This window comes from Cebus imitator, unplaced genomic scaffold, assembly GCF_001604975.1.
Source record: "Cebus imitator isolate Cc_AM_T3 unplaced genomic scaffold, Cebus_imitator-1.0 Scaffold31, whole genome shotgun sequence".
NCBI classification, from domain to species: domain Eukaryota; kingdom Metazoa; phylum Chordata; class Mammalia; order Primates; family Cebidae; genus Cebus; species Cebus imitator.
In genome coordinates this window covers 7,456,012-7,471,725 of record NW_016107346.1, presented here as the reverse complement: position 1 = coordinate 7,471,725, position 15,714 = coordinate 7,456,012, and the positions used below count along the sequence as shown (strand labels likewise).

General features: G+C 47.6%; 1 protein-coding gene across 2 annotated transcripts in view; it reads left to right on the top strand.

The window, feature by feature from the left end:
• CDS2 (CDP-diacylglycerol synthase 2) overlaps positions 1–8,079 on the top strand; it is a 78,934-nt gene extending 70,855 nt beyond the window's left edge. For both annotated transcript variants that reach the window (XM_017523997.2, XM_017523999.2), the window contains exon 13: positions 225–8,079. In XM_017523997.2, the coding sequence (XP_017379486.1) occupies positions 225–357 (133 nt within the window). In that variant the 3' untranslated portion in view covers positions 358–8,079. The remainder of the gene's footprint in view (positions 1–224) is intronic.
• The last annotated feature ends 7,635 nt before the right edge of the window (positions 8,080–15,714 follow it).

The following is a 15,714-nucleotide window of genomic DNA, read 5'->3' as shown; positions in this document are numbered from 1 at the left end:
GTATGGGGCAATTCTAGAATTCTAGTAACATCTAAGTTCCAGTGAAAAGCATCCCAAATAATGCAATTTTCAGTTGTTACTGCTTATGGATTTTCTGAGGTTTCCTCCTGCCGTCTGGTAGTAGATTGCTCTCCGATCTAGAGATCAGAGCAGCCACTTGGATAATCAGGCCCTAGAAGCTTCCAGGCCCCAGCTCAGTGCTGTTTATTCACATTCTGTTCCAGAGGCCCTAACCCAAGCAAACTGATTCAGCAGTTCCTGACCTTACGGCCAGATCAGCAGCTCCACATCTTCAACACGCTGCAGTCTCATCTGATCGACAAGGGGATGCTGACATCCGCCACAGAGGATGAGTAGGGGCCACCCAGGGCCAGGAGAACAGGAACGGAACTGAGCAGGGGCAGGTCTCCAAGACAAGCCCAGCTGGTGTGACTTAGACAATGACAAGGCTTCAACTCACTGTCTTTTTTTTTTTGTAGGTTGTTTTTTATTTGTGGGTTCAAAAAATCTGTATATACAGTCTATGTGTTTAGAATTTATGTTGTAAGTAAACTACAGCTTTGAGTTGGAAAGAGGTCATCGGGGTAAAACCATTTTTTTTTTTTTTTAAACAAAAGTATCAATAATCTGGAAGACAGTGTTGCCCAGGTCAGGAATGTTTTTGTGGTAGTTCCAGCCCCCATCAATTGAACTATTTCTGGGCTCAGTCAGACACAGACATTCATCTGTGTCTGACCAAATCAGGGGGCTTCCCTTCCTGTGTGGGGAGGCACAGCTTGGATGTCTTGTACACCTGGTCTTTTCTAGAAATCCCTGCTTTGAGCTGCAGAAGAGTTGCCTTCCGTAGGTCGGAGGAACGAAGGCTTACTAACCAGATAAGCCTTCTATCCACACCAAAATCATGCAGAATGTAACTAAGCTCTGCTTTATAAGATGGTTTCACCTTCATCGCAGACTGAAAGTTTCAGTTTTTATTTTTTTCAGAAAGCACGAAAAATTATTTATAATAGTCTGGAGAAAAAAACACACTGTAATAATTCAAGTATATGCAGTAGAATGTACTGTAACTGAGCCCTTTCCCACATGTCTAGGCTCCAGTGTCTCAAGTCCACCTAACCGTGTCTTTTCAGGGATGATGCCATCCACGTTTGTGCTGTAGACTTGCTGCTGCTGAATCCTTTCTGGGGACTTTCCCATTGGGCAGGGAGCAGAGGGCTTCTCGTTCATGTACCCTTTGCTTGAACACCCATGTAGCTGCTGTGTATGTATATATTACTCTTTAGAGGAGTGTGTGTGTCTGTTTATTTTAAAAGTCACTTATTTCTTACAGTGATTTCAATTGTACCATGACTTCTTCACTGAAACCACAAAGTCCTGCTTGAAACTATGGAAAAGCTAACCTGATTAGAGGCTTGACTATTTTTAAGATTAAATGCATACTTTTAATATAATGTGACCAATTTAAATGTAGTTTGTATTTTACTGGGGGACCTTTTGTTGTTGTTGTTTGCTTAAACTGTGATTTTTTTTTCCCCTCCCTAATTTCAGGGGTGAGATTGACTTTGGGAAGACAGATTAGTTCTTTGTCAGGCCAACAAGCAATGGAGTGCGTGAGAGAGAACTTGGTGCCCAAATATATTAAATTATTCCGTGCCATGGATGTTTTCATTGCCAATGAGGGTGTAATTACTTGTTTCAGCACCTTGGTCTAGTGCTGGTTTGTGGTGGGTTTGTTTGTAAATTAGCCTCATCACCTTCCTGAAAGCACACAGTCAGCCCAGGTCTCTGGAGCCTCCAGGAGAGGATGGAGCCCCAGGATGTTTCAGCTCACATATCCCTGAGTGACCTCACACGTGCGTGCGGGGCTGAAGCAGCTTCTTTCCTCTGAACTTGTATTTCCATTTCAGCCTTGTGGCTTTTCTTATTCAGGTCCAAGGCTCCTTAAAAACAAAATATATTATTGCAAGGGGTTTCAGGGTTTCATTTCAGTACTCACTGTGTGACCCCAGGTGGGATGCATCACTCTCAAGGGCCTCTTTTTCAGAGCTACTCCCAATTCCACTCTTTTGCGATTTTGGCTGAGCAAGTTCATGTCACTAGAGGCTCACTGAGTGAGGTCCTGGGCACCCCCAAATGGGTAGTGCTTTCAGGCCCTTACATGCTTATCCTCAAGGTGAATAGGTATCTCAGCAGCACACCTGAACAGTGAAGGTGATCGATAATGAAACTGTAGTTTTCAGATTGAACAACGAACCTGGATCACCAAACTAGATACCGAAAGGGCTCCTTATTTGTCTCTTTTGTCCAATTGTGGGCATATGGTGGGCTCCTTGAGAGGAGGGAGTCTCAGCTGGGGCCCTGGCTGCAGAGAGCTGCTCTTGAATAGGGCTGCCTCTGGGATCAGGGAGCTGAGCATACCAGGCAAGGCTCATGTTCCTTTGTGGAAGTGGTCACTGGGTAGGGGGTGGGGTGCAGAAGGTGGTACCTAGGAAGCCAAAGCTGGGTGCTCACTAGAGCTGCTAGCAGGCAGGCCAGAGGGTCAGCTTGTGTTTTATTTTCTGATTTCCCCTGCATGCTTTCTGGAGATGAGGAATTTTCATCAGGTAGCTAGGAGAGTGTCGCCACCTTGTGTCCATATATAGCACATTTTGCCTATTCACAGACAAGATTCAAGAAACTATTTTTATGTATATACATTCAGATCTTAATGAATGGCATCACTTGCTGTAGACCCATTTTTTTTTTTTTTGGTTGGAAATAAAATGTGACTGCAACTGTGTGCCCTCCATTGTGAATGCCCTGCTTATTACTTTCATTGTAGTTTTATGCTTCCCATTTGTTTATGTATTCATAAATATTGCATAGTCCTCATTCAGAGACTTTTGCTTTGCTTTCCAGCTTGTATCCCTACATTCTCACAACAGCCTTCTTACCTTGGATGTGAGTCATGAGCACCTTACCAGGCAGGGCGCTTCCCCAGGATAGTGTGGTGGAGTCGGGAATCACTCCATCCTGCGCTTTACCCACAGGACATCTGGAGAGTCTCCCAGCCCCGCTTGCTTTTGTGTGTTGTGAGTACACTGAGGTGTTGCAGCTTTCCTCTAGCTCAGGAGGCCTGGCCTGAGCCAGGTTGGAGCTTAAACTGCTGTTGGCTCCTACCTGGTAGTATAAAGAGTTGATGAACAAGGGCTGATGGGCATCCCCCCAGCCCCTGGGAGCTCTGCTCATGACTGCTTACAGGACACTGAGTCTTTGCCTTTTGTGTGTTTGCATGCTGCTGCTTAACTGCTTTTCATATTTAAAAAGGTTCCGTTTATATTTATCCCTGAAAGTGAAACCGTCTTAGCTCATTTCGTATTCTGGGAGTTTTAGTAGCTACAGTATTTTGCATTTAAAATGTAATTACTCTTAGTATTATACATCCCTATAATGTATGAGAACTAGTTTCACATGCTTTGAAACTAGTCTCTTTCATTGGGGGATATAACTTTTGACTTTACACAGGTGGACTTTGAAACCATTTTTATAGATTTTTTTTCCACTGGGTTTTTATCCTGTAACTTGACCTATATCATGCAAGAAAATCCCAAAAATATGTTTTAAGGGGGACTACATAGACCTTGTGATTTGGGGCTGAGCTAGTTGCTGAGTTGACTGGAGCCTTATTTGAATGGATCCTTGAGTTGAGATCGTCACACTGTCAGTGAGCCCTTGGCTGGCTCAAGTCCGTGTCCACTGTTGACAGAGTTGGGTAGTGGAAGGGTGTAAATGACTTGGGATGGAGTGTCCTTGCTCAGAAAACTGTGAAGCAGGGGCCTTGTTAGTTACAAAGCCAGCCTTAGATGCATGTCCAAGGAAGTGGATTTTCATCATTCTACTAAATGTGGTATGTCACTGCTAAAGCCTCTCCCTGTTTTGGTAATATCTTAGGCACTGTTGTCTTTTGTCTTCCAGAGTAACACACCTGGGCCCACCTTTCTTGCACTCTGATTACGTGCTAAGAAAAGGGTGAAGTTGGGAGGTGGACAATTTCACTTGGACCGAGGTTCCTGTTCTTCTGAGGTCAGGGTAGGGAGAATGTCCAGGTGACTTTTGTGGACATACTGCAAGACAGTAAGCTACGGATGGATTCTCACTTGTGTTTTGGAACCCAGGGCTCCAAGGAGCAGGTGGACCAAACTGTGGGCTCCTGAAGATGGTGGCTAATACTTGGGCAGAGCCTCATATTCTTCCCTGTCTTGGTCAAAACAAAGTTCCTTTTCCCTTTATCACCCTCACACGTTTGCCCAGCAGCCAGTTTTTAAAGAGATGAACAACTCTCATTTTCTGACTCAGTTTCTCTCCTTGGGTGGGGGTCTTGTGCCACAACCTGCATGGGGTTCTAGGGTTTAAACCAAGTGGTGATGAAGGATTCTTATCTCAGGGCTCTGCCTGGCCCACCTTTTCTTGAGCCTGGACTGTTCTCATCCACATCCCTGCAGAAGGTGGGCCCTATTCTCAGAAGAGTCCCGGCTGCTGTTGCCATTTGAACATGCCCCCACTCTTCAGGTTGACCAGCAGTGGCCTTCTGTGGCCTCTCAGGTGGATGGAGGCTGTTCTCACCTGGGGCTATTTCTTGATTAAAGCTGTCACCTGTTTGTATGGGGACCATGTTTCCCAGGACACGTTGCAATTTAGGAGGTTATCCTTTGGATGCTGAAGTGTTGGGGCTTTCAGGACATGTAGATGGTTTATGAGAATAGAAGGGCAGAATATGTGAAGTCTAGGGTTTTGTGGCCAGTGGGTTTTGAATTTGTTGGCTGTTTAAAGACCCTGTCCTCTTCCCAACCCTCCCCTTCCTTTCTCCATCAAATGCCTACCTACTGAGGCACCTTCTCTTCTTATTCATGAGCCAATGAGATATCAGTGTGTTTATTAATAAGGATAGCAACAGTATAGTGCTTAATATGTGCTTGGCATAGTGCCAAGGGTTTACATACATTATCCCTTTTAATCTGGAAAACAACCTTTGAATTAGGTATTATCCCCATTTATAGATGAGGAAACTGAGGCAGTACGACTGAGACCGAGAGCAGTGGTTAAGAAGACAGACTTTGGGATCAAATCACTCTAGGTGCGGGCAGGTTACTAGGCTGCTCTAAGCTTCAACCTTTAAGTCAGTTGGGTCTGATAATATTACCTTCTTCCCGGGGTGGTTGTGAGGGTATAATGAGATCATGCATGTAAGCATTTAGCACTGTGCCGGGCACATAGTAAGTGCTCAATAAATGGTAGTTACTTTTGTTGAGCTCAGCTGGTAGTTTGACTTCCATTGGTGCAATGCCAGAGATGGGATTCTCAGCCACCGCACTACACCACCCTGCACACAGCCTGGGTCCCTCTGAGAGAAGCAGGCCAGCCTTAACATCCTCTGAAGCATCTTGGTGCTTCACACACCTTTAGGAGGCCAGCCTAACAAGATGCAAGAGGACATGAGGGTGTGCAGAAGTTCTGTTCTTAGTGGGAATGGCTGGCCTGAGACTCCAGCTCACCTCCTCTGCCCATGGTCTGGACTGCTTGTGGGAAGGAGGCCGTCTTTTTCTGCCTGGTGGTGCCTCCCCTCTGGGCAAGGAGGGCCTGTCTGTGACTTGCTGTGGACCCCACTTCCCCCTCTGGCCAAGGGCTGTGTTCTGTGCACATAGCTCAGGAACCTGCAGCAGTTCCCTATATGGGTGGATGTTATCAGGGGCCAAGAAGAGTGGGGACAACAGAAACCTGCTTTGTAGGGGATTATGTAGACTAAAAGCCTAGAAGCTCTGCCCACATCCTTATGACTCAGCCAATCTGGAGCTTCATGTTTCCTTCTTAAAAGTAGTAACAGATAGAAGTGGGTGACCCATTGAGGACACATGATGTGAGGTATTTCTCCCACATTTTATGTTAGCAAAGACTCAGATGGGTGACTCATAAATGAAGGGAGAAGAGGCACAAGACTGAATGAAGAGTTTCTTTCTTTCTTTCTTTCTTTTTTTTTTTTTAAGATGGGGTTTCACCATGATGGCCAGGCTGGTCTTGAACTCCTGACCTCAGGTGATCCACCCATCTCGGCGTCCCAAATTGCTAGGATTACAGGCATGAGCCACCATGCCTGGCCTGAAGAGTTTTTTTTAACTTAGTTTTCTGAAGGGGGATGGGGAGTTGTGGCATGTGTGTGTGTAAGGGGAGGCCACTTCACTTTGAAGGAATGGTGTTGGCTAACAGGATCCATGGAATTCTAGTTAATTGAATAATAACTTTGAACTACTGGTTTGACTGTGGATTATTTCCTGGGTATTAGTGGGACCCAAGAGCACATTGCTATTAATATATGGAAATAATGGTCTCTCTGCTTCAGTGAATTAATGAAGTAATGATAATACCATGAACCAGGAGAAGATGGTTAGGGGGTTCTAGGAAGCAGCTGCTATGATGGGCCAATCCCAGGCTTGCCCCGGAGCCCTCTCTCCTTTCTGGGTTTGTGTTTGCCTGGCCTGGCCCTTCCTCCCTCATTGTGCTGTTGAATGGACCCAGGCAGCCTTGTATCCATAGACAACCTTCACTCTTGGGGGTAAGGGCCCTCTGGAAATCAAGCAGAGAAAGCTCTTGCAGTCGTCTCCCGGACATTGGGCAGAGCCTAGCCCTTTGCAGCCCCCAGAGGACTTCCCTGCATAAAGCACTTGGTGGGGTTAGCCACCTGGTGATTCTGTCTAGTGAAACTGTTTGCTGATAATATCCACATAGCCTTCTCTGTCCTCGCCGTTTGGATGCCTCTTTTTCACCTGCGTTAGGTTCTTGTACTTTTTATGCTGGCTTTTCTTAAAGGAACACCAGAGTAGAAAAGGGGTTAAGAATGTTTTCTAGCAGGCAGGATGTGCATACATGTTTTTTATGAGTGTCCTTTGTGTGCTGTTTCTTTTAAATCCTCCATGCACAGGGCTCCGGCCTTTAGTAAACCCTGTTTTTCTGTCTTACGCCATGCTGGCTGGGTGGTAGGGGCTGATTGCAAAGGGGAAGAGTTGAACAGACATCAGGAGCCAATGAAATCAAAGGACTAGGAGTCAGGAGAACAAGGCAGGGACTAGGAGACAGTGGTTTGGTTTATTGTTATCCAGCTGGAGGACTCATAGGGGCAGCAGCAGGAGGAACACGGGGGCCAGGGAGGGGCCAGGAGTCCCACAGTGGAGGGCAGAGTCTTTCAACAGGGGCCAGCTGAATGCTCGCTGACCCTGGATGTCATGTGAGTTGGGGACCAGAAATCTGGGCTCAGAGAACCTGTCCAGGGAGATTTGAAGCCATGGGTTATCTTCTAGAGTTGATGCTGACACCAAGTTTTAATTTTTATTGATGTTTAACACCTAAAACAGGAGGGTGAGATCAGATGGCAAGCCCCTCTGTTGAAGGATCACGGGAACCTTGGTGTTTTTTGGTTGAGTTATGCACAGCTGTGGACATCCTTCTTAATTCTCTCCACTCTGAGGATTTGTTTAACTAGAAAGTTCCCAGACACAGAAATGGCCTCCCCACCTCCTTAGGGGAGCTGTCTGCTGGGAGTGCCAGGCGTCCCATGGGACCCATCACTGCCAGTGTCTGTGCCTCCCAGAGGTCAGCCTTGTGTCTGCCCTGGCCCTGTCTCCTCTGTGACAGGGCAGAGCATTTCTGGTCAGTTTCTCTGTGGTGCCCCCTGCCCTTTTGTAAAGTGGATGGACATGGTGGAATTCAGTTGTCTAACCCTGATAACCTGGGTGTTGATATTCACTTTTCCTGCACTCAGACACGGGCGACCTTGAAGCAGCTCTCGGTGTGCAGAGTTCACGTGACAGTCCCCACAGCCTCCCCAGATAGGTGTGTGCCTGTGCGCTACTGCTGTGCCATTTCCCCAACTTGGCGTTTCACTAAATGCAGCTGATCTCCCTCTGTGCACTCGTGATCTGTGTTGAACAATACGTGTAGCTTCTTTTTCCACACAATGTAAGGACATGATATACTGTACATTGGAAAGCATTTACCTTATTTATATACCTGAATGTTCCTACTACACAAATAAACATATATTAAATTCTAGATCATGTGTGGTCTTTGATGGTGGGGGGTGTCGGAAGGCCAAGGGTGTGGACGTCTGGTCACATATGTGGAGCCAGCGTTACTTCCCAGGATGCTACTGACCACCCGCTGCTTCTAGAGACTCCCTCTGTCCTTGGCCTTTGCATCCTGCCCTCCTGGCTTTCCTCTGCCCTTGGTTGCTCCTCCTCAGTCTTCTTTCTGGGTGTCTCTCCTCTGGGCCATCCCTTGGTGGTGGCATTCTTCCTGAGGCTCTCATTCCTTCACTGAATTCTCCTCCCTGAGTGTTCCCACCTACTCCCAGGGCTCTAATCACCACACTCACTTCAGCAGTTCCCAAGTCCATGACTCTAGCCCACGTGGGCCTGAGTCCAGCTGCCTATGAGGCCTCTCATACAGACTGCGTGACAAAACCCAAACCTATGCCCTTCCTACCCCTGCCCTGAGTCAGCGTTCTTTGACTACCCATGTGTCTGTCACACAAGCCAGTAACTGGAGTGATCTCATCAGCTGCCCAGGCCTGCCCGTTCTGCGTTCCAAACATCCTCGGAGTCATCCTTACTGCAGCCTTCTGGGCCAGGCCCCATCTCCTGCCAGGATTTCTAGGGCAGCCTCCAGCCCTCTCCCTGCAGCCTGGCCACCTCTGCTAATCCTTTTTTTTTGAGACTGAGTTTCGCTTTTGTTGCCCAGGCTAGAGTGCCATGGCACTATTTTGGCTCACTGCAAACTCTGCTTCCTGGGTCCAAGCGATTCTTCTGCCTCAGCCTCCTGAGTAGCTGGGATCACAGGCGTGCGCCACCATGCCTGGCTAATTTTGTATTTTTAGCAGAGATGGGGTTTCTCCATGTTGATCAGGCTGGTCGTCTTGTACTCCCAAGCTCAGGTGATCCGCCTGCCTCATCCTCCCAAAGTGCTGGGATTACAGGTGTGAATCACCATGCTTGGCCCCCTCTAATCCATTTCTTACATAATAGCTGGGATGAGCTCTCTCTGTTTGGAACTTTTTGGTGCCTGAGGTTAAAGTTCAGACTTGGTAACGAGGCTTCTGGGGCCATCAGTGAGCTGGCCAGTGCCCGACACACATGTTCAGGCCCTGCCCTCACAGCCACACCTGCCGCATGTCCTTTCTTGTTCCAGGTGTGAGCCTGTCCCTGGCCTTGGCGTGTGCTCTTTCCTCTGCCCAGTTTTTTTCCTTTCCCCAGTTCCTCCTCAGCCTGCCTAACTCCTCTATTTTTGCAGTTCTCACCATTAACAGCACTTCCTCGGGGAGGCCTTATGTTGTCTCCTCACTTACTGTGTGCCTTCTGCTCCAGGACCTTCTATTTTTGTGGGAGAGTCTGAACTCCTGGGAGCCAATGGGCCAGCCTTACCAGGGCAAATGTCTGAGGCCAGTGGGACCTGTAGATTATCTACCTTTTGGACAGGGGTGTCTGCTGTTTTTGCCCACAGAAAACCTACTACCCCTGGAACTTCCACAATGAATTGCTCGCCAACATTCCAGATGCAAAAAACCCCATAAAAACCAAAGAACCCACCGCATTCATTTACTTTCCTAAACCCCACAAAATCTGACTCCAAGCCACCAGTTTCCAGGGTTGCTGAGAAACCCAACATGAGTCGTTTTCCCTGGCTGCCTTGCTCCCTTTTGTTGCGCCAGGAGCTGAGGGCTCACGTGGTGCTGGAGAAGTGGTGAGGGTCCCTGCGCTCGACTCCATCTGCTGAAGGCTCTGTTGTCCAGGACTGTGAAGTTCATAGGGCCTTGGTCGGTGGCATCAGGGCACCTGTGTAGTTGCCTGCATCTGGTGTCCCTCCATACCCAGAGCCCACGAACACTGGCCTTGATGGTTCCCCTTCCATCTCCCCTCTCCTTCTCTCCCCTCCCTTCCCTTCCCCTCTCCTTTCTTCCTCTCCCTTCCCCTCTCTTCTTTTCCCCTCCTCTCCCCTCTCTCCTCTTGTCTTTCTTTTCTTTTTTTTTGAGAGTCCTTCTCTTGCCCAGGCTGGAGTGCAGTGGTACGATCTCGGCTCACTGCAACCTCTGCCTGCCAGATTCAAGCGATTCTCCTGCCTCAGCCTCCCAAGTAGCTGGGAATACAGGCACATGCGACCACACCTCACTAATTTTTTTGTGTTTTTAGTAGAGACAGGATTTTGCCATATTGGCCAGGCTGATCTCAAACTCCTGATCCCAGGTGATCCACCCGCCTTAGCCTCCCAAAGTGCTGGGGTTACAAGCATGAGCCACGGTGCCCGGCCAGCCTTGATGATTTCTGTGTATTCAGCCAGCACTTATGGAGTGCCTGCTCTAGGGTAGGCCCTTTCCAGACATTGCAACAAAAAGTCCTTGTTTCAAGGAGCTCATCTTAGGGAAGAACGACAAACCTGAGAAAACATGTTAAATAGATAAAAATGTAGCCCGGAGAGGGGAAGAGGGAAGGTTGGTGGGGAGAGGTTGCCATATTAAATAGGGTGCACAGGGAAGGCCTCACTGCAGAGGTGGTGGTGGGCAAATGGGCACACCTGGAGGCTGTGGGGGAGGTAGCTGTTTGGGTGTCTGGGGAAGTGTGAAGACAGCTGTGCGATGGAGGAGTTGCAGGGATGGAGCAGGGGAGGGGGGAGGAGCACCGGCGGGAAACCCAGGGGTCCCAAGGATCATGAGTAATTACACAAGGCCAAGGCCATTGGCTTTTACTCTGAACAAGATGAGAAGGGTTGGGAGTTCAGAGCCTAGGAGTGACTCGAAGTGTTTGTTTGCAAAGGGCTGCTATGTTGAGAACAGACGCAGGGGGGCAAGGGTGAAAGCAGCGAGATCAGAGAGGAGGAAACAGCAGCAATTCAGAAGTGAGAGACAGATACACACACACACGCACACACACACACACACACATGGCTCAGTGGAGCATGTGGCGGTGGTGCGGTGGTGAGAAATGGTCAGATTGTCAGAATCTGCAGAAGGATTAGGTATGGAGGAGAGGGATGAAGAGGAGAGTCAAGGATGGCTGTGAAGTTGGCTTGGGCAGCTGGAAGGATGGCACTGCCATTTCTGAACTGTGGACAGCTGTGGGAGGACAGGTGTAGGTGGGACGTGGATTAGAGAGGAGTTTGGACACGTTCAGTTTGAGATGGCTGTGAAATGCCCGCAGAGGGATGTCCAGTGCTGGGGAGTAGTCTGAGATGGAAATAGAAATTTGAGAGTAATCAGGGTGTGGATGTTATTCTACACCAGGAGCCAGGAGACTGGATAAAGTCATCCACAGAGAGGAGCTGAGGTCTGGAGATGAGCCTCTCTATTGTTTTGGACTTGGGGATCTACTTCTTTTCAGCTAGGGCTACTCCCTTCCCTTCAATAAGACAATCCAGCCTTAAGACCTGGGGAAAGACCTAGGTAGACTTGCCTTCAGGTGGCCCCACTCCCACCTGACAGCAGAAGCAGCTATTAATTTCCCCCTGGGGCCAGAATTCTAGAGGCCTGGGTGTGTGCCTCCCAGTGCCTCTGCCTAGGACTTCTTCTGTCTTTTCTTTTTCTTTTTGAGACAGAGTCTTGCTCTGTGACCCAGGGTATAGTGCAGTGGCGCGATCTTGGCTCACTGCAGCCTCTGCCTCCCTGGTTCAAGCAATTCTCCTGCCTCAGCCTCCCGAGTAGCTGGGATTACAGGTGCCCACCACCACGCCTGGATAATTTTTTGTATTTTTTAGTAGAGATGGTGTTTCACCATGTTGACCAGGCTGATCGTGAACTCTCTGACCTCAGATGATCCACCTGCCAGGGCCTCCCATAGTGCTAGGATTACAGGTGTGAGCCACCTCGCCCAGCCTCTTGTCTTCTTACACCTCTGAATAGACTGAATCTTCTTCCTCTTTTGCATGACACATGTCTACAAGTATTATTATTTGAGACGGAGTTATGCTCTGTTTCCAGGCTGGAGTGCAATGGCACAATCTTGGCTCACTGCAACCTCTGCCTTCTGGGTTGAAGTGATTTTTCTGTCTCAGCCTCCCAAGTAGCTGGGACTACAGGTGTGCACCACCACACCCAGCTAATTTTTGTATTTTTAGTAGAGACAGGGTTTCACCATGTTGGCTAGGATGGTCTCTATCTCTTGACCTCATGATCTGCCTGCCTCGGCCTCCCAAAGTGCTGGGATTACAGGCATGAGCCCCCACACCTGGCTTACGGTGATTCTTAAGTGCCTCCCGCCCTTCCCTTTGCTGCCCAGCCTTCTCTTCCCAAGTTCTCCATCTTGTTCTTTTTACTCTTCCTCATGAGAAATGCCTCCCATTCCCTTCACTATGCTGCCCAGTTCTGCATACCCACAAGCTTATCCTTTTTGGGGGTCCCAAGTCACTGCCTGTGGTTGTGCACCAGTGTGTGTGTTGGAGGGGGCATGCATGGGATCCTGTGGGCATTGGAGACTCCCGTAGCCACGCCCAAGAGTGAGCTTCTTCCCTGCTGTAGTCTCATGGACCCCTAGATTCCCTGTCTACCATGCTGTTTGTTAGGAAGCAGGGCCAGGAGGGGGCCCTCTGGTAATCTGTCAGTTACCAGAGAACCTCCTGAATCTGGGGAGCTGGGGTTGGTGGCTTCCTGAAGTTGCAATTATTTAACTTTGTATTTTGAATAGTTTTAGACTTACAGAAAAGTGGTAAGAATAGTATAAAAAATTTCCTACAACCTTCACCCAAATTTTCCAAATGTTAACATTTTGCCACATTTGTTTGTATTATCTCTCCACACACACTTTTTTCCTGAGTTATTTGAAAGTTGTAGACATTATGCCCCTTTACTGTTATATAGCCTTATTCAGATTTCACCAATTATCCCAGTAATATCCATCATAGCAAAGAAAAAAAAATATGTGTGTGTGTATATATATGTATATATTTTTTGAGATGGAGTTTTGCTCTTGTTGCCCAGGCTGGAGTACAATGGCGCGATCTCGGCTCACTGCAACCTCCGCCTCCCGGGTTCAAGTAATTCTCCTACCTCAGCCTCCCAAGTGCTGGGAGGCACCACCACACCTAGATAATTTTTTGCATTTTTGCATGTTGGTCAGGCTGGTCTCGAACTCCTGACCTTGGTGATCCAACGGCCTCAGCCTTCCAAAGTGCTGGGATTACAGGTGTGAGTCACCACGCCCAGCAATACGTATGTTTTTGACTGGTGCAACTTGAACTCTGCAGGAGCTTTGAGAACAAGAAATACCCTCCCTGCTTCCTTCCTGGCTGTCCCTTCCCTGTTGTGATGGAACCACCTGGGGCCGCTGTTGTAGAGGCCTAGGTAAGATGTACCCAGCATAGTGAGGCAGTGCTGTCATGAGCCCAGCAGAGGGCAGTGGTGGTTCAGGAGTGAGGCACAGGCAGGCCTTGGGAGTGAGACGTTTATCCACAGAGGATCCTGGCCCAGCATTCACTAGCTTTGTGATCTTGAACAAAACCCTTAACCGTTCAGCTTCTGCCTCTATAAAATAAGGATAATTGAGAACATTTGCAACCTAGCATCTAGTAATCATCCAATAGATAGTTTTATTTGCACTATTTTAAACTTTTATTTGTAATATTACCACCTTGGCTGAGAAGTGAATTTCTCAGGGATGCCGGGGAAGAAGCAGAGAAAGTTTCCAGTGAAGGCAGAGGCAGGGCTGGGCATTGAGGCTGTGGGCACAGAGAGGGAGGGAATGAAGGGGAGGGGAATGAAGTGGTAGCCGTGGCTAACCTTATGTTGAACACACCAAAGCCAGCTCAAACTAAAATTCACACTGGAATGCTGGCTGAGTATTTTATGGCATTGTCCAGGTTCCCATCAGGTGCTAGAACTTCCTCCATAGCCATCCTTACCAAATCCATGAAGGAGAAACAGCTTGTCTTCCATTCAGGCTGGGGAAGTGCCTGAGTTTGATTCCTGACTCCATCCCTTAGTGGCTGTGTGGCCTTGGGCAAGTTATTTAACCTCTCTGTGCTTCAGTCTCCTTGTCTGCAAAACAGGAGATAATACCATTTATGCTATATGTGGATTATACTCACCCCCATGATCATTGTGAAGATTAAATAAGTTAGTACTTTCAAAGAGCTTAGACTAGCTTCTGGCACACAGTGAGTTTTCATAAATATTATTATTACTGTTATTACTTCAGTATCTCTTCCCACTGGCACCCCATTTTCTTCCTGATCGGAGTGCTTGGCCTTTCCTTTTTTTTTTTGAGGTGGAGTTTCACTTTGTTGCCAAGCTAGAGTGTAGTGGTGCTACCTTGGCTCGCTGCAAACTCTGCTTCTCAGATTAAAGCAGAACCTCAACCTCATGAATAGTTGGGATTACAGGCACTGCCACCACATCCGACTAATTTTTGTATTTTTAGTAGACGGGATTTCGCCATATTGGCCAGGCCAGCCTCGAACTCCTGACCTCAAGTGATCTGCCCATCTCAGCTTCCCAACATATTAGGATTACAGGTATGAACCACTGCACCTGGTCGCTTGGCCTTTTCATATCACCCCCGAGGTGGTCCCATTCTGGGTGAGGGAGTTACTCTTGGGATCTGGGTCTCCCTGCCCCTGAACATAGCTGTCGCCCAAGTGGCTGCTCATACTGACCTCTACAGAGCCATCAGTCAAACTTGAAGGATTGTTATCTGACCAAAGACTTTCTATCTGTTCATTATTTATTGCTGCAAACACACCAGAGGTGAAAAGCAAACAGTAAGGTCATGTCAAAATGAGACAGAGCCAACAAGAAGAGATTCCCAAAGATAGAACATTTTGAACATCAATAAGGGTCATAACTGCAATTGATGGAAACACATTGATTATGTTTAATTATATGAATTCATAATAATGCCTAAATTCATGCGATCAGTTTTAGAGGATGTGGGCAAGCCAACTCTATTTCTAAAACTAGTAAATGAAGGGAAAGAATCAAGCACTTACCCTGCCTTTTCTAAATAAACCGTACCATTGGTGTTAAATACTTGTTTTCTAAAAAATATTATTTTGATATATAGAGATGGTATCTTGCTATGTGGCCAGGCTTGTCTCGAATTCCTGGCCTCAAGCAGTCCTCGCACCTAGGCTTCCCAAAGTGCTAGGATGACAACTGTGAGTTACCATGCCTGGCCTAAATACCTGTTGCGTAAAGATGAACCAAGTAGTAGTCTAGGTAGTAATTTTTAAGCTGGTAATTACAATGACAGAATTAATTGCAGAGAAAACAGGCCTACACCCATATGGTCACTTGATTTATGCAAAGGTGATAGTGCAGTGGGCACAAGGTGGTCATTTTTTTTGAGACAGGATCTTGCTCTGTCGCCCAGGCTGTAGTGCAGTGGCGCGATCATAGCTCATGGCAGCCTCAATCTCTTGGGCTCAAGAGATCCTCTACCTTAGCTTCCCAAGTAGCTGGGACTACAGGTGTGTGCCACCATGCCTGAATAATTTTTAACTTTTTTTTCTCTAGCGATGGGGTCTTGCTATGTTGATCAGGCTGGTTTTGAACTCCTGGCCTCAAGCAATCCTCCAGCCTTGGCCTCCCAAAATGCTGGAATTACAGGCATGAGCCAGTGCGCCTGACCCGTCTTTTCAATAAACCTGCTGGATCAATTGTATGTTCATGTGAAAAATTACCTCACACCATACAAAAAAAAATCCAGA